The 24,488-nt window shown below is 41.9% G+C and overlaps 2 protein-coding genes across 2 annotated transcripts in view; both read right to left on the bottom strand.

The window, feature by feature from the left end:
- The window catches only part of TRPM1 (transient receptor potential cation channel, subfamily M, member 1), a 151,092-nt gene extending 127,196 nt beyond the window's left edge, over nucleotides 1–23,896 (bottom strand). Inside the window, exons 1-2 of the mRNA XM_010572265.1 lie at nucleotides 23,846–23,896; nucleotides 30–308 (exon numbers count right to left, since the gene is read on the bottom strand). Coding sequence (XP_010570567.1) covers nucleotides 30–308; nucleotides 23,846–23,896 — 330 coding nt within the window. The remainder of the gene's footprint in view (nucleotides 1–29; nucleotides 309–23,845) is intronic.
- MTMR10 (myotubularin related protein 10) overlaps nucleotides 1–24,488 on the bottom strand; it is a 536,484-nt gene that overhangs the window by 177,599 nt on the left and 334,397 nt on the right. The window lies entirely within an intron of this gene.

Here is a 24,488-nt window from a genome sequence, read left to right as displayed (position 1 = left end):
CCGCCGCCCGAGCACCCTTCGGGCTTCACCCGAGGCGCGCACCGACCGCGGGGCCCCTCTCGTTGCGGCGATGGGCCCCACCGCGCTCTCCTCGGGCGAGGGAGGCCGCCTCGCCGCCGCCAGCTCCGGCTTTTTCGGAGTCTCCCAGGCTCTGCTGCTGGCTGGTGTTTGCTCATCCGCGCCCTCGCCTCGCCTGCCCGAGAGCCTGGGCTGTCTCTGCTGGGCTCCCTCATTGCTCCTCCTTCGCGTCCTCGTGTTTTAGTTGCTTCAACATTAAACAGATTCCAGGCAATCTGTTGAGATTGAGCCTAGTAAACAAGGATATACTGAAAATGGGTATCAAAAGCACCCATGTTTCACATACTGCCTCATTTCTAGTAGCGAGAAATGTAAAAAGGAATGTATCTGAACACCAAGAAGCAAAAGTTTCTGTGGTTTGATCCTTTCTATATCGGTACTTCTGCAAAAACTTGCCTAGAGTTAGGCGTGACTGACAATACCACTTGCAGTGAGGTGTGTCAGCAGCAGTGGAAATTTCCACTTCACTGGGTGTTGGTTTTGTCAGGAGGAAAGTGGCTGAGGAGCAGAGCTTGCCCCTTGCTCCTGTGGTCCTCGTGATAATTTAGAAGGGTGGGATAACCCAAACAAAGACAGACCTTCAAAGCCTTAAGTAAGTGTTCAAGCCTCTTTGTTTCTGCTAAGACCAGAAGGACATTACCCTGTATCTTTGAATGCATAACACATACTTTAACTTAGGTAAAACCTTACCAGACAGAAGGGCTTCTATCTTACCAGCCACTATCTGCACAACAGCAAGGATCCAGTACAGCTTTAATGTTCATCCTTGAATTTGCAGTTCAGCATGAATTTCACCAGAGGGTCACTAACAGGAGGAATCCATATTCTGTGAAAAGGACTACAGAGTTACACTTAGCTATGCACCCAGCTTACCAGGAACCTACAGTAATTGCCAGTTTCCACCTCTCCTTCACTCTCAACAAGCCACAAAAACTTGGTACACTATATTCAGTCTTTGGGCCTTAAGCAAAAATTATTGGCTCTGCCCTCAGCCTAACTGAATTAAGTCAACCCTGAACTTTGCTAGACAACTAAATTTATAATGTAGTCAGCAACGTTTGTGTTTCTGTAAGTCCTGACTTAGTGGCCTGGACACATCTTGACACAAGCTGCTGACTACTACCCTTCTTCCTACTTATTCTAGCCCCATCATGTGTAGAAGCCAAAATGAGAACCAAATGAACTCAATGTGCCCACCAGCTGGAAATCGTGCTTTTGCATCAGGAGTGCTTAGCTATGTTATACCTAGTGGGATTATTGTTTATTTTTGGAGAAATTAACTTAATCACAACAACAATAAAACCTCCTGCCCTCTCACATCAAATACCCTAATTTGTGTGTATTAATTATGGTACCTTTTGCTCCATTTTCTTGCTGCTAGTATCACCATGCTTGCCACAGACTGAGATCAAAACATGCCTTTTTTGACCCAGCTGAAGGGAGTAGACCCAGTTCTGTATCGACAGCTCTTCTTCCGTATCTGCACCTCTGTGACCACCCAGACATGTATATCCTCACTTTTTCTTTGTTTGGGATTATTCATACATCGAAATTTATTATGCAGGAAGAAAAGAAACATTCATGTATACATTTAAGTCATGCTAGCCTTTGTGTTTCTGTTTTGTTGTATGACCTCACCATGCACTTACAGTAAGTATACACACAGATACACAAGTCTACAACTGCTACTATAATTATTGCTATCTCCACAGGCTTTTAAGTGTTTAGCTGACTAGCTATACTGCATGGTGGCACAATCACATGAGATTTACCAATACCAAGAATTTTGGGCTTTATTTTCTTTTTTTACCATAGTTGGACTAACAGTCATTGTTCTGGCAGATTCCTCACTGGATATTGCCCTTCACAGCATCTAATATATTGTAACCTGTTTCCACTATGTCCATGGAAGCTGTCTTCCCTGTCCTAGTGGACTTTACACACCAAATCCCCCTTTCTAATCAAACTCTTTACTCAACAAAAGTTAAAGCACACTTTGGAGTTACAGAAGCAAACATGATGTTCCACCCCTTACCCCCACCCCACTTGCCAGAATAGCCCGATGGCAGACAATACATTTTGGTAAACCTATTTACTGCATGTGATTTTCTGATGAGTTGTGAAACATCTAGTCAACCAGACCTGGAACCAATAGCCTTGATTTTCCAGTTTTCTATGCCATATAGCCATATACACCTGTGCTGGAATGCTCCATTTCCAGTTTTTGAATGAACATGTACCTTTGCACTGACATGGAGTGAAACCCCAAGGGGCCAAGACAGTAAAAATACAGTAGCTAGTCTATATAGGCCTCTACAAACAAAAAGAGAGTTAGTGAAGTCTGCCTGGAGCCATACATATTTAATGTGAAAGTATCCCAACCTGTTGTTTTTCTTGTAAAAAGCAGCTTGTTCTGGCCAACATTCTTTAAGAGGTCTTCGCCAAGTTATGAACAATGCTTCATCAAAACATAGTACTGTGCAAAGCATGTAAACCTATGCCATAAAGGTTATGCTGTTATTCTTTCCAGACACAGATCACCCTTGTTTTCATAAAGATGTTTCAAGAGGAACATCTAAATCAATTAATAGGATTTTTTCATTTTTGAACTTATGTACATACTTTTCAGATGCATCATCAAAGTTTAATCTCTAGCATGCATGCTGAAAATAATGCACTGAAGTTCACAGTGTGAAAAAGTTACATGCAGATGAATTATGTATTTGTGGTGGACACAACAGTGAATAGACTACTGAGACAGGAAGTCTAAACCAAGTCAAAAACCACAATAAGTTACTTAGCCCAAACAAATTCAGAGATAAACTAATCTCCCCACTTTGGGATAACATGATATTTTGATTAGTAAACTTACTTAGTCATGTGTGTATGAATGGATAAAGGTAACAGAAAGAGAGGGGAAGAGTCCTTAAAAGAAGGACAACAAAAGAGAAAAGGGCTAAATTCTGTAGATCATGAGATGGAGTGGGACTAAAGGAGGATTGGGACAGTAGCAAGACAGGTGATACCAGGGCCTGTCCTTTTACATGGTTGCTGATCACCAGAAATAGGTGGTTGTGCCTGGCATCACCACGTTTATCATTCTAGCCAAGCCTCAGGAAGGCAGAGTTACTGTCTGCATCTCTGGATGTGGTCTAGACCAGACCTCAGCTGTGGTCTGGGATACTCTGGGAACTAACATACACACATTTTGCTTTAGGATCCAGACAATTCTGGCAAACCCGTGTACTTTTGGAAACAGCTGCTCCTCCTGTCAACGGCAGCAGTTAACCTGTACAGAGCAAGGGGTGCACCTGGGCCCATGTCAACCCCTGGGTAACTAAGCCTTAAACACCCTCCTCCCTGGCCTATACAGGTGGCATTCTTGGCTAGATTGTTAAAGAAAGAATCCTTGGGGGCTCCTATAGGAAACTGCCTATGCAGACCACGTGAACCATGGAGCGTGCATTTATTCACCTGATTACCTATACAACCCTGCAATCCATCTGTTGTAGTGCCGTTATTCCAAGGAACATCTACTCACTGACCACGACTAAACAATGAAAAACGATGGGATTGAAAAGACAAATGGCAGAACGTATCCTTAAGAAAAATGAGCAGTCTTCCTTCTTTTCACCTTGACATCAATGCAAATGTTGGAGAGACAGAGGGGGAGCTTTACAGCACTGAACCTCCCTCACTATACTTTTGCAAGACAGGAAGCATTGCACTTTTAGGATCTTCCATTGCCCTTCCTCTAGCTCAACTATAGCTGCTATTGCTGATGACATTTTTATTCCATATGATACATACCTCCAAATCTCTGTGAATTTCACGTATTTGAGGAAGGCAGGATTGTATGCTCTGGGTCTAGCCAAATCTCACACCATTTTGTTCTTGTGAGCCTTGGGACATGGAAGAGACAGGCATTACTCTTTTTTATTACAAGAGTTATTTTCACTTCTTAAATTCATGGCTTTGCATATGGAGAAAGTCAACATACCACGCTTTCCTTGCCATGGTGGGTCCCTTCCAAGACCAACACCATCAACAGGTGTCTAAGGTAACAGTCTGCAATCTATTTAACTGTGTGACATTTTCCAAAACATGCCAAAAGCAAATCTCACAAGGTGACAAGTGCGATACAAAACCATAGCTTAAGTGCTAAAGACGGAATCTTAGTTCAGTCACACTTACTGAAAATCAAAATTTGTCTTTGTGTGGCTGTTCTGACAGACAATTTCAGTAAAACATATAGTAACATACTCAGCAATTAATTTCAAACAGCAAGGGGTTAAATAAGAACAGTTGGGGGGAAAAAAAAAAAAAAAGGCGGCTCTTATCCAGCATGATTTATGTTGGGGCTCTGACTCTTCCTCAATATACAACTTCCACAGACTTGAGTGAGACTATAAAAAGGAGCACACAAGTTACACTAGTTATGCCATGAGGAAAACATACAAGTATATTGTCCAAGATGACACAGGCTGAACACAGCAAGTCCCATGCCTGTAAGAGGGAAGTAACATGGGCAAAAATGTACCTAAGAGAAAGATAGTATTCTTCAAGATGAACTCCACCGAATGACAGGATAGGAGAGTGGGTGTTATGATTGCCAAGAAGCATTCAGCATTTCTGCAAGAATCTTTTTGAACAAAGACACAATGACAAAGGTAATAGGAACAGTGGAAGACAACTTTGAATGGGAGGTCAATAGGTAAATAAAAAAGAGAACTAAAAAAGCCAAGGCAGTTTAGCAAGAAAAAAGACAAGATATATGTGTGTGTGTATATAAAAATAAATAAAATGAGCTATGCGAGCTGTTTGGAGCCTGTCAAATTGATAAGAAATGGCTGACATTGAACTCAAATCTAGCAAGAGAATGTAATTCCTTACAGTATTAAAGAATGTGCACAATATTGTTTGTTCTCCAGGTTTTTGGTATCTATAAATAGTAGTTTGTACTGCAGTAATACCAAATTCATATATCCCTCTACCCAACAAAGATCAGTACTCAATATGGCATGGCATTACGTGGCAGCATGATTAGAAATGATGATGTTACCATCCTGTTGCAGGTGAGGCTGTGGAGGTAGGGATAAAAACCCCAACATTTACCAGAATACTCTTTAGTTTTAGATTTTGCAATTTTGGGAATGCTAAACATTGGATATACAGACCACCTCAGGTTTAGCTGGAAGCTGTGAAAGCTTTGTACTTGATTTAGCAGCCTCCAAATGGGCACCGAAAATAAAAAGTCCAAAATGAATGGAAAGTTTGAAATAGTTGAGATTAATGACTTGCCAAAGGCCACACAGGAGATTTGGCACCTACTAGCTTTACTACCATCTTACTCAGAAAAGCACATATGGCAGATATAATCTTCAGTGGGACTTTATTGTTTTGATGGCACATTTCCTAGATTCAGGTAACATAATGGAGAAGATATGTCTATAAGCAAACAGATGAATGGAAACAGTATTTTAAACTTACATGTTTTTTAAAATGTTTCTTGAGAAGGAAGTAGTTTTCACCATTCTGAAAACATTATCCATGAGGCACCATAAGGACATGCTGCTGAACACAAAAGTTTCACAGCTTTTAACTTCTGCAATTTTGGACCATAGCAGTCTGTTAGTCTTCCAATGTTAATGTCATTTAAAATAGAAATTGAACATCCAAAACCCAAACTGCAATTTCATTACTGTTCTGACGGTACTGTCACAGCTTTCACCCTGTGCAGGAGGGCTGGCCACTTCTTCCTGAACTACACCAAAGCAGCAAGCAAGTGATACTGCAGACGGGCTGCTGATAGAGCCTGCAGTGAGGACATACACAATCAAACCTCCAGCAACTACCAACTGGAATCAGAACATTTATCCTCATGGAAATATCTGGGCAGAACAACTTACAAACAAACCTCTCACTGTATTAACACACTGCCTGGCTAAATTGGTATGGGCTAGGCAGAAGTCACTGTCTGCAACACAGGAAGCCACACATCAACATAATTCATGCTTGTGCCCCAAAACTTAATCCCAAAGAAAAGTAAAATGTCACTTGGAGCTACTGAAAACACTTGGAAGACATTTTTGCCATGAATGCTAATTCCCAGCTCCCACAGATGAGATATGTCGTTAGGATTCTGCATAGCAGAGGTTAAGCCACTAGAGAGCTATCTAAATTTAAAATAGAATTGGATTGTTTTACTTGCAACTTTTTGTTTCCAGTCTTGTACCTCAAAAGTCTGACTTAAGTCTTATTAAATACCTCTCTAGCCTTGTTTGGGATTTGGGACAAAGTGAATCAAGATGAAACACAAGGTAACATGGCAAGTTCAAGCAGTTTAGTTCACAGGAATCCCTGGGGGATCTGTAGCACTAAACATACTTGAGATCCAAGGCCTGAAAATTGTTTACTGTTGCACTGCACAGGGACATTGCACAGACTGATACTACTGATGGAAAAGAATTCCCATAACAAGCCCAAACCAGTACGCGTCCTGTGAGGAAAACACTTTAGAGTTGTGGGCAAACCTTGAATCTTACACATTAACTCAAGTTAACGTATTTTGCCTAGGCATTAGCACAGGTAGAGAGATCAGACAGACACAGTATGACACCCTTACTGAGTATTTCTTAATCAGTTCCTATTGCAGCTGCTGACAAACAAATGCATAATACCTAGATGTGATCCTAATTAGGGTTTCTGCATGTCCTGTACCATGAAACCCTTGGAGGAGTACGTAGATTAACCAACATATTTTTTGTAATATGCCACTTCTTTCCCACAAACTCCATATCCCACAGGGGTTAAATGGTACAGTAACAAGAGTTAAAATAGGCGCAAGAAAGAGCATGAGACTTAAAAATAGATGAGGAATCCAGGAGGCAAAGATACAGGAAGAGGTCTCTGAGACAGGCTGCAACAAGCCCATGGAGGCCTTTGATAAAAATGAAACTTAAAATCCTTTGCTTCATTTAAGTCAATGTGGGTTTTGCCAGTGCCCTTTTACTGAGGCAGTACTTCATCGAGAGAGATCAAACTTGGATCTCATCATCAAGTGAATGAAAAGCCAGTGTAGTGGGAGACAGTGACAAACCTTTCACTGTTTATGTGGAGTGCAGTGGCCCTTGAAAGACACAGACTGGCCTCAAGTCTGGCTTTATGCAAGCAAATATGATAGCTTTTAAATGAAAGTATTAGAACAAGATATGCTTTTGTTCTGCAGGGATATGAACCTCTACCCCCTTGTGTTTTTAAGGAAAAGCAAGGCTCAAAGAAGCCTCATTGGGTTTGAAACTATGAAAGTTATTAATTTACAAGTCTTCAGTCTTAATGCAACACTGCAGCAGACTGCTTCAGGGCTAAGGTAGTACAATGCATGCTTAGACACAAAGAACAAGATGACTAACTACACAGCTGAGTTTGCATACATCTTGCAATGAAATTCTTCAGGCCCTTTAACCTACATCATACAAGTGACTGAACTTAAAAAAAAAAGTATAACCATTAGGTACTGTAGCAGCAATGCCTCAAACACACATTTGCATGTGTTGACACTTCTGAAAGGAAGGCTGTTGAACAGTTAAGCTGGGAAATAAACATTACCTAACCCTGAAAAGTAACCACAAGAACAGAAAAACAAGTGTTACTGCAGCTAGTGTCTTCCTCCCACAGCACTAGTCTCCGATTACTGAAATAAAAAGATTAAAAGTCACCCGAGGGTCTAGCTGGTATTTAAGTAACTTTCTTATAGCTATGTAAAGCTTGCAGTTCAAAAGTCTAGTAACTACTTCCACCGCAAGATCCTCCACCCCTCAAAAAATTTTGGCTACTGGCAAAACAGAATAAGTTCTCTCTCACAAACTTTCTACTAGGTGTATTTGCAAGTTTGGCTCTGCAAGTTTAACCATGATCTTGGCTGATGGGGACATTAGGGACAGCACAGCTTACTTGTCCCCAAGCAAAGGAGTAAATTTCTGGACATTTTGGGCAAGGAAGGAGAGGAGGAAATCTACTGAAAGAGATGGTCTTCCTCCTCATGCCCCTATTTGCATCAAGTACTAGGACATATACATGCAAGAGGCTGAATTACTATGCTGCTTGTGCCTAGCCCCTCTCACGAATTAAGCTGCATCCAACCTTGCAGGCTAGTTTACTCTTTCAGGAAGCAGCTTAGTTTAGCCTACTCTCCATTACAGTTGCTACCTCCACACTAACTAAAGAGTTGCTTGTGCAGACTGTAATTACAGTCACCAAGTGATCACTGCCCATTTTACACTCTGATATTAGTCAGTTGGATTAGAAAGCTAGTCTAGCCCAATGAGTCTCCAAACACAGGTATGATCTCATCAGAGCCAAGCAGAAATAACTGCTTATTCTAATATTTGGGTTCACGAGCCTGGTAGACACAAACTTGTGGCCAAAATGGATGGCAGTTGGAATAAATTTGGAAAACTCTGATGAAGATCATGGAATTTTTAAATCTTTCCTCAGAGAAAACCACCAGGTGTACTAGTTAGCATCCTTTACCATGAGAATGTTTTGCTGGAGGATACATGGTGTTGGCTTGAGGGGAGTGGAGAAGGCCAGAAATCAACAGAATCTCTCTTTGCCCTGATTCTTTTTCAAGGGTTGGGCTCAGACTGTCTTTTCACTTTGAATTTAGTGGATAATCTTGAAAGAAACACCTTTCTTGGGAAGAGAACACATAGGTGTGAGGCATCCTGAAAGGATCCAATCTGCCATATATAGATGAATGATCCATGAACCACATGTGATGATTTGTAGAAACACTGGACTTAGGGCAAATGTGTGACACTGCCTCAGAACACTTCTGTTTGAAATTCCTAACTGGAAATAAACAGCAAACATAACAACAGAGCCTCCCAGGAACTCACTTCCACCTGAGTATTTTGCAAGCTCTTGGAGGTTAGGAAAATCTTAACCTCCTCTCTTTGGAGGTTAAGATTTTCTTTCCCTAAAGCTATAGAATGAGATGGTAAGAATGAGAATCACCAGCAGATCTAGCTTTTGGCAATAAAAAAGGAGGTGAAAACACATCATGAGTTGGGCAGCTCTTCTTTCATTTTTCGATCTAAATTGCAGATTGGGGAGAAGAATCACCTCCCAAATACTGCCCACAATTTAAATCCCAAGCACCTTCTGGCCAAGCAAAAGTCCATGAACATCCCCCCCCCCCCCCCCCCCCAATCTTCAGGGGTCAGCTTCACTAAAAGCACCATTGCATTGTAGTGGCTGGAACAGAAGAACCAAGTTTCTATAGTGGGAAATAAAGTTTGTGAAGTACAACATTCTGTATGTGCCTCTACTCATACAAAGCCTCAAATAACAGCAGCAGCCCCAAGCTGACAATTTAGCCTTTATTAACAGGTAATGATTTCCATTGTATAGAGCTCATGCATACATGAGCAGTAAGCATCATGAGTGCAACTAACTAGCATACTTCCAAAGTTCAGCACAACAAAAAATTACCTGATGCCAATCCAATAGTGGCTGTGATCCTACATAATGAGACTGGCCTTTGGGAGAAAAAGAAATATGAAAAAAAAAAACCCTGTGCTGTATGTTCAAATTTCAGCCAAGAGTAAAATTGAAGCAAATGGCAGGAATTATATGCTTGCTATGAGGCATGAAGCCAGAACTAAAATAATTGCCTCTATTCAGTGTCTTAGCTTTAGAAACAAGGAGTGGATAAACAATTAGACAATGGGTTTGGTGTACAATTTCATTGCACTGAGTCAGAAGCGGTAGGGATGTATAGACTAGTACTCTTGGAGAACCAATGCTTGCATGAGGATGAACTGCAGCACCATCACTTCTGATCCATGAGAAACAAAGAAACCTGGCAGAGATTGAAAAGCACCCTCTCCCCATGCCATGGATACCACTTACTTCCAAAGCATTCAGTCCAGAATGCCTGCTATGGTTCTCCAATGCCAGCATTAGACTAAACTGCATAGTGTAGTAAACACAGGGAAAACACATTACAAAGCCCTTTGATGGGCTTCAGGGGGCGGGGGGTGAGGGAGAGAGATTTCCATACTTCAAGGCCTTGGCAAGTACAATATTCATCCAGGCCTGACTGCAATCATGACTGGCTACTTTATTCACCTATTTCTGTAGGCACTGGCCTTCCTCCAGGTGCTGCTGATGCTTTTCAAGCAGAGTGTGCTTTCCAGCAATACCCCTCGTATGCTTCCAGCAGCTGTCCTGGGCCCCCGCAACAGCACACTGCCTTGGCCATGAATGGGCTTGCTGCCCTGCCTGTCTCGGCACTGCCAGCTGAACAGTCTTGTTTTATCAAAATGCCAGGACTTTGGCCAAAGTTTTCAGTTGCTCTTTAAACAAACCCTCAGTTCCAGGTCTCACACCCACAATAGCACATGCTATAGAAGATAACACTCCTTAAAGCTGGGGTTTGCAGCACCTGTGGGTTATGTTTTCATTCTCCAGTTTCTAGCTCTGCCACAATGCATGTAATGGGAAAAGGCTTCTGTAGGTACCATCCACCTCCTAATGTCAGCACCCCTTGGAAGAACAAGATCTGGTTCGAAGCTGCTTTCTACCAGCGGACAACTGGCAATAATGGATATCCACTGCATGATCTAATCTACCTTCCAGTTACTAAGGTCAACCTACTATTTCTTTTCACTGGCTAAGTGTCCTTAAAACTATATACAAATATTCATGTACGATCCGGAGCTTACTTGAGGTGCTGTTGCTATAGTCTTGCTGAGCAGCGTTACACAAGAGGATTTCACACAAGATTTCACAATTTCCTAAATTAGACTGTGCTGGGAGTGGAAGTAGGAGATGGGGGGAGAATGCAAATACTCGATAGAACTAATTCAGTGTTTCACAGAGTCAGAGCCATGCATCTGAACATCTGATTCAATTACAAACTTGAAATCAAGGATTTGAAACTCATTTTGCTTATTTTACACCCCTATTAGATATTTGCCACTAGAGGTATTTGCCACCTACCGCTATCCACATGGGGGACAGAAGGAGAAAGAAAGGACAATATATTCTGTGAATACTGCAAAACTCAAGCAATAATATCCAAAATCCTTCACTTTGCGTGCCTTTTCCTGCACCTTATCTCTTGCCTTTGTTCTGTTACATATACTCTCAGTTCTTCATTCACATTTTATGTTTTTCCTTTAACCTCCTCCACCCAGAAGGCCCTTCACTGAACAGTAACCTGACAAATTGCACTCATACTGGCCTGTCTGCACTCATACTGACTGCAAGAGCCAAACCTGCTCCTGGTGAAGCATGTCACAGATGACAGCACAGCTCTTTGTGATCAGGTGGCCCGAAATGCATTGCACAAAGCTGCTGTAGTAGTCTGACTGCCAGCCCCTCTCAGAATGTCTCATCCTCCTTTCTCTTCTCGCTGCATATGCTGGTTGTCAGACACTGATAAAGATTACTTATTTTCACTTGTAGCAAGGGAAACAAAATGCATCACAATCTGTAGGTAGGAAGTTATTCAGAGGTAACTGTTCTTGGCTTTATTGTTTGTCTGAAGTCTATGGATCCTAGAAAGCATGTTTTCCTTTCATTAGGCAAATGGCTAGCTGCAAGCATTCCCTGCCTATGGACTGCCTAGGCACTACCCACAGAACTGGGCAGAAATGGAGTCACCAGGTTTTAACACAGGGCCACAAGAGGGATGTCTGAGTACAAATCCTGTCCTAAGGTGACAGGCTCCCTTTCCCCCTCCAAAAATGGGTTAACATTTTTATATATCTGTACTGAAGTTACAGAGACCCACATGTTCAGCTACCAGGTCCGGTCAGCAGAGTAGCTCCTCAGCTTCCTCCAGGGCCCTAAAATCTTACAGAACAACCACAGTTTTCAGATTTTAACCCTGCCACAAACTACAGACCTGCCCTTTCCATCACCTATGGCTGGGAGCTGGCATCGGCAGGAAGGAGAAATAAAAAAGAAAGAAAAAAGAAAAAGAAGAAAATTCTTCACCTCAAGTTGCTGGTTGATGGAAACTTTGTAAGTACTTTCCTATATTATAGAAGAATACTTATTTGCACCTATAGCAATAGGAAGTGACCCTTTGCTGTTCACATTGAAAGCCAAAACATACAAATATTAGGAAAAAGAGAAAAAGTATTCTGCTATGCAGCACCACTGCCCTGGCATCTCCAGCAATGCTGTACATAAATTCATAAATTCATTTACCAGAAGTTGCTCTTTTACCTTATGTGTGGCCTCAGGATCACCAATTGTGTCTATGTCCTTTTTTGCTCTAAGGGAGAAAACTGTGTGCAAAAAAAATATCATTCCTTGTAGCCCTCTAATAGTCTAGAATAGAGAACATTTAACTGACAACTTGAGGGTTCGAGTTTATGGAAAGTGCTAAAACACCCACATCTCAGTGGAAGTCCCAAGATCTTATGCCACTTTTGAAAATGGAAAGTAAATACTTAAGTTACTTGGATGGTTTTGAAACCTCTCCCCTGCATAAAAAAAAGAGAAAAAAGGCCCAGTTATGTAGACCTTGTGCTTCCAGACTTCCTAAAGGGCAAGGAATGCAGGCCCTGTAGACACAAGCACAATATAATGGATAAGATTGCACTTTTTAGCAAGGTGCATCATTTACATGAGTAAGATGTGGATGTAAAGAGGCTGGCCAGTCTTCCAGCTATGCTGGCTCATCACATCCCAAGGCTATTTCACTATAAACACATTTTACACAATGGCAGTGATCTCTTGAAGTGGCATTTCTTCACCCTGGGAAAAATACTCAGAACTACATACAGACTAAGGAGCACAGTGGTCTTGCCTCTACCTACTTGCCTCAGTAACAGTCATTTGTTTTAATCCGTATTTACTACCACAGCTACTGCTACACATTCAAGTAACTGCAAAAGACCACACAGGACGCCAGACTCTAAGGATTTGCATCAACACACACCTTATTGCAGGAGCAAGGGCTCAACTTGTTGTTGTTAATGAATTTTAATTTCTAGCAAACATATTCAAAACCAGCTCAAGACTACACAGCAATCTACATGATTTAGTAAAGGGAAACAGAAAGCTTCTACCTAAAGATGGTAAGTTTTGCCCCTTACCACTCATATTCATTTCAACATTTTAATGTTTGTTTCCTAAAATACTCTGGGGGGAGGTGTCATGGCAACCAGCACTCACAACAAAGTGATTTCCCCTTCCGCTGTGCTGAGAAATGGCCATTTTCCCCTCACTGACAGAGCCACCAACTAAATTAGGTAGCGGGCAAGTTCTAGAATGTTTATAAAAATCAAGGACATTTGTTCGGCCTTTCTGAGCCCTTGCCTCACCCCCACCTCTCACTGTAGATAAGCAAAGCACCAGATGCTCTCCCTCCTCTCTTCGCCAAGAGCCCTGCTCTGAAAGCAATAAACCTTCTTCTACTCCAGCACTCACACAGCCAAACAACTACATTTGCCTCAATGGAAAGCTAAACCCCTCCTTCTTCTTACTGCTGCTCCACATTCATCACAGTCACACCCAGCTCTTCATGAGACAAATGTTTTCCACTACCTTCTCTCCTGTCTGTCTCTCAGACTCTGCCTTAGCTAGCACCTGCTGAACTGGGAAATGCCTGTCTCCTGCTCATTTTAATAGCAAGACCTGTAGCAGGTGGGACTTCCTCCCAGAACACAAAGACTACCAGCACTGCACTGCTTCCAGCCCCAGAAGCCCCATGCTTTCTGGGGGATGATAGCCCTTGCAGAACCATGCCTGCAAAGAGACTGAAATCTGTCAAAGCCCAGCATCTTACGAAGTAGAGCAATACTGTAAAGGGATATTAATGAATTGGTTACTTCCATTAGGCACAAATATATTAACTAAATGCAGTAGAAGAAAAATTAATATATCTCTTGAAAGAGACTATACTACTGTATAGCAGCATAACTTGAATTAGCTCACAAAGACCTAGATGCAGGGGAAGCATTAACTCATGATAGTTGCAAAGACCTGGAGACACCAAATCACATGGCATAGTAGAGAAAGGAGACCCTCAGAATTGTTAAATAGGTCCTTGATAGACATTATTGAAATATTTTCTCAACATCTTTACCAGAGAATTAAATAGGCAGTCTTAGTTGATGGGTTATTTGTGGATATCCTATACAACAGATGCAACAGAATGATAAAACTCCACTGTGCTAAGTGTTTGTCTTCTGTCTCTGACCAACAGCTCTGGGTTTTGCAATAGCTTGCTGGAAAGGTGCACTTCTGCAAATACTTATCAGACCTAAATTAAACAGAGTTACAGCAGAATGGCAAGGGGGGTGTTAAAAAATAAATTAGAGAATTAAGGAAAGGTGACATGGTGAGCCTATTCTAGATGACAGGAAAGGATAGAGAGGAGACTCTTCTAACAGTTTTCCCACTGAATGCAAAACTGTAGGACTTCCCTATTCTCAATACTGCATAAACTACACACAGGAAATACTCCTACAAGGTAAACTGCAGTATTTGCTTAAGCAAAATTCACAGCCAAGCTTTCAGAGCCCTCCCTCTCTTGACCGTCAAAGCATTTTTATTTACAACATGCAACATGTTAGTTAACAGTGATGTTTTATTGCTCAAATCCACTCTGAGACATACTCCACAGGCTTTGTCTGTAATTGTGCCATTTACTTACCACAGTGCATTACATGTCTTGAAATATACATGAACTGTATGTGTGCAGAATACAATGGGCAGTTTGTACATTGGAGCTAATCCTTTGGGTTATGAGCAGTGAGCTCAAGGGTTGGGAAAAGGCCCCCTTAGAACCCTGCATCTTTGCCCCACAGTTCACACACATTAAAAATGCTTGTTGTTTTTTAATGGTGTCATTCACTACTTGCAGAAAGTCCTTCTAGTAATCTCCATAAAAGATGGAGCAAAGTACCTAATATATATGATATATCCCCTAAAGACAGCTTTGGAAAATTCAGAGATCTGGGATAGAAGAACGTTCTCCAAATTCAAGACAGTGCTTGGACTGAGTATCTCAAAGTGACTCTTTGCTGCTGCTGTTATTTTTCACATACTTAGCCTTCTCCCCCCCCTTTGTTTCCCTGTATTTTCTCCCTATTTGAATTTATTTGCCTCATTTTTTCTTATTAAACATTTTTGTTCTCTGAGTGCTCTCTGCGCATATGTGATGCTTGCTATTTGATCTGTACCCGTGCAGTGCAGAGTCATGCCAATGGCTCTACTCCCTGCTTGGGTGAGAAACTCCAAGGTTCTAGTTCAGAAGAACACTGTTGATTTTGGTGGACCTTAAGGACACTATCAGGGAGCCCTTACTGAATACAGCTGTCTTTCCAAACCAGGGACACTGCTAGAAGGACAGTTTCAAGGAACAAAGCCAGATGTAAGGAGTAAAAAAACCTCACCGGTGGCAGGCAAAAGAGTTGGAAAGCAGGGCCCCATTTAAGACAAGCACCTAGTCAAAAAGGATAGACTAGAGTGAACAGGAGAAATCGAGGTTGGGTTTTTTCCTTACTTTGTTAAAAACAGATGCAGGTTGTCTCTGCCAACTGGCAAAATTAGTTTCCCACTGAAAGAGAAATCAAGGATGCAGCTTGGCTCCTTCCTTACTCTGAAGGCATCCATGTCCTGTTGTTTGATCAGAAGCTGTCAGATGCTGAACCCCGACTGCTTCCTGCACAGATTAAACCACATTGTACATCCCCTTTCACTAAGGGTCATCTGCAGTTGACTGCCTCTGCATCATCATGCTTGTTGCTTCCTGATCTGCAGGGTTTCTCACCTGGGAAATCCCCTAGCCCAAAGAAAATCTGTTGCTCAAAGATGAGCTAGGGAGTCAACCCTCTCTTTATGCAGCTACTTTCAAATACAAAGGCACCGTCTCTACTTCTGTCGGTGCTGTGAGATCCAGCCAGAGGGTGTGTGCTCTGACTCATAATACATACCTTAACACTTTTCACCCAAACAATGGTATTGTCTTATTTAATATTTTCATCATATAATCACTAAAGTATTTCCACGTGTTATTAAGTATCACCACATTCTAATCTGAACTGCGTGTATGGGATTATTTCTGAAAGGTATTGCAAATTACAACATTCAGACAGAATGGAAATAAAATCTAACTTAGCTATGAAATGCGGGTTTCTAATATACGAACAAGTGTTGTCATGGCAGTGTACTAATTAGCGCAACAAGTAATTAAGCCTGCATCTTTATTTTGCCTGTACAAGATTTCTCTTCCAAGCATCAGCCTTCGTAGTGCAACTCAAAAACTAGGCAGTTATGGGAGAAGGACAGAAACACATCGTAAGTGACTGAAAGTGATTATACAATGATGTTATTTCTCCTATTCTGAGACACAGCATGGCAGCTCTGCACTATGGAATAAGTACATTGTCATCAGGAAGGCAGCACCCTTGCTGCTGGAGGCTGCAGAGTACGGCCCACTTACTTCCCCCAAAAGCATCCCACTCACTGAAGAGATATATTATGATTTTCTTTTATCTAGGTTTCTCAGAAAATGCATTACATCATGTCACTCATTCACTGTGCTTTGTTCAGCCCTTGTGCTACACAAAATCATCAAAAACTGTTGAACAGCCAGCACTGCCCCATGGTGTTTTGCTGTCACCACAGCAGGACAAGCAGTCCCTTGTTCTGGGCTGTTGTTGACCACAATCATGGTTCAGATGAACCCTGATGTGCTTAGCTGGACAGAAGAACACTGGCAGCTGTGAGACGAACACATGCAATTAGCCAGCACCTGCCATGCAGAGCACTTGCAACCCTCATTGACAACATTAAGTTATCCTCTGATAAATAAGGAGGCTACTAAAGACAGAATAACCACACTGGAGAGAACATTATAAATTAGACAAGCAACTGTTGCAGTGTCTAGGTATTACTAGTCATGCACGCTAAAAGCCAGAAGATAAATATAAATGTTACTAAGGGAAGATCTATCTTTCCTCGCAGGTACAGACAGAACTAACTGCAGAGACACTGTGGGGTTCCACTGCAGGTGTTTGGCAGGGGAAGATAAGAGAGGGTTTGTAGAAGAGCTACTCACAGATTGCACCCAAAACCTAACGTAGTTGTAATTATATAGACCATTAAACCTTTCACCCCTTCCAGCTCCAGCAGGGATCCCCAAGTTCATTGTCCACTTGGAGTTTACAGGTAAGGCTTTGTCCTAAATCCAAATGACTATCAGCATGTTATATAGTCTGCTGAATGTCACTGAACTTGTCTCCTTACTGACCAAGTTTTTCCTTTTTTTAATACACAAACCACCAAAAAGGAAACCAAGCTTCTCAGGCAGGCAATGAATATTCCCACTGTAGAATATATTCAACCACTTAACTAGCGAGAACACAAGCCAATCGCCTAGCAGATCTAGCCAGACCACATTTCCCACTACATTTTATTCTTGAAAACAGATGAATGCACAAAACAAAGGTCAGATTCATTACCCGAGTAAATAATCTGGGCTAAGAGTAAATCAACTAATGCACTTAGAAAACTATCAGTATCTGTATTCTAAACACATTCCAGTTAGTGCTATTTGAGCCCTTTTATGTTTGGTTTCCTTGAATCTGAGTGAATGCATTTGAGTCTGATGAATGATAAATCCTCTGAAGAGCTAAGTTTAAGTCCACATTTATTTTTTTAACATGTGCTCAAAGTAAATTCCGGATTACACAATTACTCTGCAACAATGCAAATTGTGCACTGAAAATCTATGTTGCCAGTGTTTTCCTATGGTGGTTACATTCAGGAAATGGAACTACTGCATGAATTGGGAAACTAACCAGTAAAACAAACTGCAGATTTTCAGACACCTGTCTGTAAACCATCTGCACACCAAGAATTCCTTAGTACAACATGCGAATAGTGTTAAACAGCAAACTATGTTTTGTGATATATCCACAGGCAGCTCGACAATAAGCAAATAGTTCCACAGGCAGTTGAATTAAACAAAAACTATTCCCTAGGGACATCAGCGTGGAGTCACTGGTGCCCAAAAAGGGGAAAATTCTGCTGCAGCTTCCCATCAGCATGGACAGGAACCTGTCCTCTAGCCACTTACCTGTTTTCAAAGGACATCTATGAAACTGTTTTTATTACTTGAACTCACAGAACAAGCTGAAAAGGTATTAAGTAGGAAACAGACATGGAATTGAGTAAGCCTGGCTTCCATAACAAAAAACCCTAACCAACTAAAAGGAAGTGGGACCATGCAAAGGACACTCCAGGAATTTGGCTCTGGATTTTTATACATTTTTCCTTGAGCAAAATTTGTGTGGTGACTGCAGTGGTTCCTCTGTCTTCTAACAAGGTCCAGATTTTCCTTCCTTTTATTCAAAACATGTCCTTGAATACTCGATGCAAAGTCTGAAGTCTTACAGGCCAGGTGCCTTTGATTTCAGCTGTATTAGAAACAGGATGGCACACTAAGGACATTAAAGATTTGTGAGAACTACAGCAACAATCTCACTAATCATTTAAGGAAAGAGAGAAAGAAGTTTTAGGGTTCACCTCTACTGTACATTTCCATTTGCACCAAGAAGCTATTTGGTAAATCTGCTTTACAGAGAGATGGCACATGCTCTTCCTCAAAGGTGGGATGATCAGCTTGAACAACAAATGCTGGAAACTTAAGATAACTCTTGGGGAACACCATTACTGTGAAAAGTCACTCCCTGATCCTGGCAAATCCTATTTAAGCCTGAGCCAGTGAGAAAATCACTGGCTATGGTAAGCCTTTCCTGAAGGATATTATGTGATTTCAGATGTTTACAGTATATGGACCAGTAAGGGTGCAAGAAGTCATAGAATTGTTTAGGTTGGAAAAAACCTTTAGGATCAAGTCCAGCCATAAACCTAACACTGTCAAGTCTGCCACTAAACCATGGCCCTAAGCACCAGATCTACACGGCTTTTAAATACCTCCAGGGATGGTGACTCCACCACTTCCCTGGGCAGCCTGTTCCAATGCTTAATAACCCTTTTGGTGAGGAATTTTTTCCTAATTTTCCAATCTAAACCTCCCCTGGCACAACTTGAGGCCATTACCTCTTGTCCTATTACTTGCTACTTGGGAGAAGAGACCAACACCCACCTCACTACAACCTCCTTTCAGGTAGTTGTAGAGAGCAATAAGGTCTCCCTGACCCTCCTTTTCTCCAGGCTAAACAACTCCAGTTCCCTCAGCCACTCCTCGTAAGACTTGTTCTCTAGACACTTCACCAGCTTCATTGCCCTTCTTTGGACATGCTCCAGCACCTCAATGTCTTTCTTGTAGCAAGGGGTCCAAAACTGAACACAGTATTCGAGGTGCGGCCTCACCAGTGCCGAGTACAGGGCACTGTACACAACTTGTGCACAAGTCTTCTCTCAGTACATTCATTCCAGGGAAAGGAACAGTTCCAGTGCTCCCAAAGGGAATTACTCTCATATAGCTCAATGTAGCACATAGGCCTGCTTCAGAACAAGTTAAACTACTGTTAGTTTAAAAGGAAGAAATCACAGCCAGGAATTTACAAAATGGATGTCCAAGGTCTCCAAAAGTACATTAAAAGTACCTAAAATAAAGAACCCACTTTTCAAAATGTCCATGTGTCCAATGCTCTCAGAAATGGATAGCACTGATATGCCTATGCAGGGACATACTGGAGGATGGGGAAACTTCTGGGCCACTTCCCTTAGTGCCAGCTGGCATAGCTCATGCTCCTGTGCCATATAAAATGCACATCTTTCCCCCACTGATTGGGTTTCCTGGAAATATGTCTAAGTTTCTGCACAGTTTTTACTTAGGGAGATTGAGTGATCATTTCTGTACTTCACACTACAAACTGAGCCTTTTGGTAGTTTGATGACACATTTCTGCAACTGTCCTTCTCTGCTTTAGAGATATGATCTATCTTCTGTCTCAGGAACTGACTCAGGAGAGGAGAAAATATTTTCATGTTAAATGATGTCATTGTCACCTAGTGTCCCTGAAACAAACAAGAGGACTCTCTGTAGTCTGTCTGCATAAGACACATAACATTTAAATTGTGTGTCTAGCACTTAATCCATTTAATGGCATAAACTATACCGTTAAAAAGTATTTGCTTTTCAGGTGTCAGCAAAACCTGTGCCCCTGTGACTGGGCATTTCTGAAAATGGAAGAATCAGATTCTCAACAAATACACAAAGGTATCATGGTTCTCATCCTAGAACGATAATGGCTCGGCTTCAGAGCACCTTTTTCTAGTTTATATTAGCTTCCCACATGGATGAAGTTTGGGCAACTATGAATTGCTATAGGGTAACTCATCCAATCTCAATCAAAATAATCTGGGTTTTAGGCATCTGTAGGGCTGGTATTCAGACTTCAGTATGTGCGTATCAGGGTTATTGTAAAGATGAAGTCATAACACTGTCATGAAAGTGAGAGATGCCAGCACAGTGGCTGAGGAGCATGAGACATGGACCAGATGAAGTCTTGTACTGGTAGTCTGGATATAGTGCAAACATGGGCAATAAACAAGAAGAAAAGGAAAGAAAAGCAGGACACAGCTTCATAAATGGTTTCTGTTAATAAAGAATCAAACAAACACTGCATTTAAGAAAGTACATGTGTTGAATACATAGGAGACAATGAATCACAGAGTTTACAGTAATATAAGGCAATGAAGCAGTATACATTCAGAGATAAGAGAGAAAGGTTGGCTTAGCTTCTCAGGCCCTGTTTCAAGGAGCAGGAATATCTGTTTGATAAATCTCCTTTACAGAAGTGGCAATAAAAGTTCTTGGTTGGAGAAGAACTGATAGTGGTGCTGAAGCGGGGGGAATCAAATCTCATAAAATGAGCCAAATCTCCCATTGCTGCCAAAAAATCCACAGCAGAGCAGAAGTCACCAAAAGCCCTGGGCTGGACCAGCCAAACCAGAGCACCAGCACACTGCCCAGGGGATACAGGATCAGGAAAAGGGACTGGTTTTGGTTAACACCAGTAGACAACTGAGTCCCACACAGACGCTCCCTCACTTCCCTGCAGTGGGATGGGCAAACAAATTGGAAGGGCAAAAGTGAGAAAACTTGTGGGTTGAGAAAAAGACAGTTAATAAAGAGAGGGGAAACCAAAACAAAACAAAGAAAAACAAGTGATACAAAGTGATCCTGACCCATAAGCTCTCAAGATTAAATAAAGATGAAGAGGAACTTCTTACAAGGGCATGTAGTGATAGGACAAGGGGTAATGGCTTTAAACTGAAAGAGGGTAGATTTAGATTAGATGTAAGGTAGAAGTTCTTCACTGTGAGGGTGGTGAGGTGCTGGAACAGGTTGCCCAGAGAGGTTGTGGATGCCCCATTCCTGGAAGTGTTCAAGGCCAGGTTGGATGGGGCTTTGAGCAACTTGGTCTAGTGTCCCTGCCCATGGCAGGGGGTTTGGAACTAGATGATCTTTAAGGTCCCTTCCAACCCAAACCACGCTATGATTCTATGATTCTATTCCCGTGGCTATGAACTCAACCAACCACTCTTACACAGCTCTTTCCAGAGCCCCCCTCAAACCATGGAACCACTAAGGAGCAACCACAGGAAATCATCAGTAAAAACTAATATTCCATCAAAATACAGGATTGTGAATACAGGTACCACAAGAACACAGGCAGAGATGTCTGCTATTTTTTCTGTTTCCCTTTTTTCCGTTTCTTCAGTTTTCCTAGACAGAGAACTATTTGTGTAGACAAAATAAAATGAAACTAGGTCTTTTCATCTTACAGCTGTTGTGTAGGAGTTGAAACAGGGAGAGGGACTACATGGCCTTTTACTTTTTCCATTCTCATGAAAAGCTTCCTGAGGTGATGTAAAATAACGTAACTTCACTGAAGTCCATAGAACTCCTGTGGTTTACACTTTTTGTGCATCTGACTCACTGGATTTAAAGCAGAAGTGTATGAAAATAGGAGAAATTACTGGGCAAACTCATGCAGGAAAAGTGCTGATGAAATGTCTGCTACTATAAAACTGCATGTTTAGATCTTATCATGTTCTCGGGAATAGGAAAATAATTTTTCTCAGATAAAATTCCTCATATCTCCCACTCATGAAATTCCTGCTTCAGACTGCCCAGTTTTGCATGTTGCAGACTTCCACTGACATTTGGTTTATAAGGATGTGATACTACAGCATCCTTTAAGCTGGAATAGTGGTTTTTACACCAGTTATGAAAAATGTTGCTATAGCTCCATTTTTTAAAAATTTCTTTTGGCCATGCAAAACAAAACATCAGCTGATTGTGAAGCAAGTCTGGCATTTGTATAAGGGCTTTGTTCTATTCTGTTTAAAGCTCTTGCTAATAGAGTTCATAAAACTATTTTCATTTCACAAAGCATTTTAGAGCTGCTTATTCCTGTAATTTTTTAAAGCAATGAGCTATTTTGGGAGGGGCAGAACAGGGTGGATTCAATTTAAAATTATTCCGCTGCTATGCATTTGTAGCTAAACAAAACTCTAAATTATGTATTAATAAAACACTAAATATTAAAAACCCCTGCCAAAACCCAGGCTGTATTACTTGATGGATGGAAAAATAGTGCTATAACAGAGAGAAAAATTCTCACCTCAGTCTGTGGGACAAATGCCTGCAGGTGAGAACACATCAACAACATAATCAAACAAAGAAAATTAAAGAGGGAGCTAGGATCTATTGTTATTAAATGTTTTTTGTAATCTCAGTTTCAAAATTCAGCTCATTTGGTGAGAACAAGTCAACAGTTGCAGGATATTCAGCAGAGGTGAATTTAAGATTTACTGTGTACTTCCAGAAATTCACTTTTCCACTTAGAGAAAATAAATATGCAATAAATAATAACAATGAACAAATAGGCAGGTAAATATATTATCATTACAAGAAAGAGCTGATAAATGGGCACAGTATTTTGGCTAGTGATTTTCCATAAAATCTTTTTGTACTACTGATCTAATGTAATGACTGAAATTTCTTACAAAGGAGAGTCTTCACCTCTGCTGCTTGCAGGGAGGCTATTTGCTACTGTTAGTTCACATAGAGGCATTTAATATCTGGAATCCTGCACTAAAAGCCAAAGCTGGTTCCACTGGGCAGCTAGAATTTTCAGGTCCAGACAACAAACACACTACACCCTGTTCTTGTACATGCAAAGAGATAGTGACCCTTTCATACTGATAGTGCGCAAGACATGACAATTTTTTACTTCTAGTCAGCTATTAAAAAGTCAGAGGCATATTTTCATTCATAGTCATGATTTAAAAGAGAGTAATACATGAACCTTAACCAGGTTACATACACATCTGCCGAATATGACTAACCTTCCTTTCGCATTAAAAAACCTTTCTGTTACAAGTAACCTTCACAACATTGCTCTCTCCCAAATGAAGAAGTCACACCCAAAGGGTTCATCCAACCAAAAATGAGTAAGCTCTCATCAAAACAAACCTCCTCCTCTGAACCCCCCCAGCCTCAGCAGCCTACCCTTAACCACACAGAGCACAGCCAGCGTCACATTTCCAGGCTGATAGCGAAACAAGCTCTCAACCGCAAAATTGCAGAAGTACTAGAGAGTTCATGAAGTTCATTGGGGACTTGGTTACGGCCATTAATTTTACATGAAAGGCACTCCTATATAACAGGAGCTGCTACCAGGACAAGGCTTTAACCTAACAGATCTGTTGAAAGTTAGGTCTTCTCCCTGCAATCAGCTATAGCCAACCATTACCTCCTCACAGCCCGCCTGCTGCCAGCGGGCCCATCTGTGGACACGACGCATTGCCTCTCTCCTCTGGCCAAAGACCCCAGGAATGTGGTGAGCTGTGTCCTGCCTGCTCACGCCACGAAGGCAAAGCATAAGCAGCATCAGATTATCACCCAGGTAATCCCCCTGGAAATACAGACTCCTCCATGCCCAGAAAATGCTCCACTGAAGAAAACCTCACACAGCATGTAAGGTTCTTCCTGATTGGCTGGCCTTCTGTGGAAGGTTCTGGAAGGGGGCAGAGCAGCCAATCACATCTCTTGGCCCTCCTGAGGGAGCTCTCCTCATGCCAGGCAGACAGTGGGCTATGCTGAGGGAGGGGGGATGAAGCTGTCAGGGCTTGCTGATTTGCTGTTGGCCTCTGCCAGCACCTCTCCCCTCTGGCTAGGCACGGGCCACGCCAACCCTTCTGAGCCACAGGAAGCTCTGGAGAAGCCGCTGCTACACAGCATGGCCAGGATAGGCTATGGAGGAACACTGCAGGATGAGACAGCGGCAAGGAGAGGCGGTAGGAGAGGGGCACAGCTGTGCTGAAGGGGCTGCTTGGGGGGGGGGGGGGGGGAAAGAGAGGGGGGGGCCCTGGGCCCCCCCCCCCTGGGGGGGGGGG

This window comes from Haliaeetus leucocephalus, unplaced genomic scaffold, assembly GCF_000737465.1.
Source record: "Haliaeetus leucocephalus isolate CR32 unplaced genomic scaffold, Haliaeetus_leucocephalus-4.0 Scaffold339, whole genome shotgun sequence".
Lineage (NCBI taxonomy): Eukaryota > Metazoa > Chordata > Aves > Accipitriformes > Accipitridae > Haliaeetus > Haliaeetus leucocephalus.
This window is presented reverse-complemented; position numbering and strand designations above follow the sequence as displayed.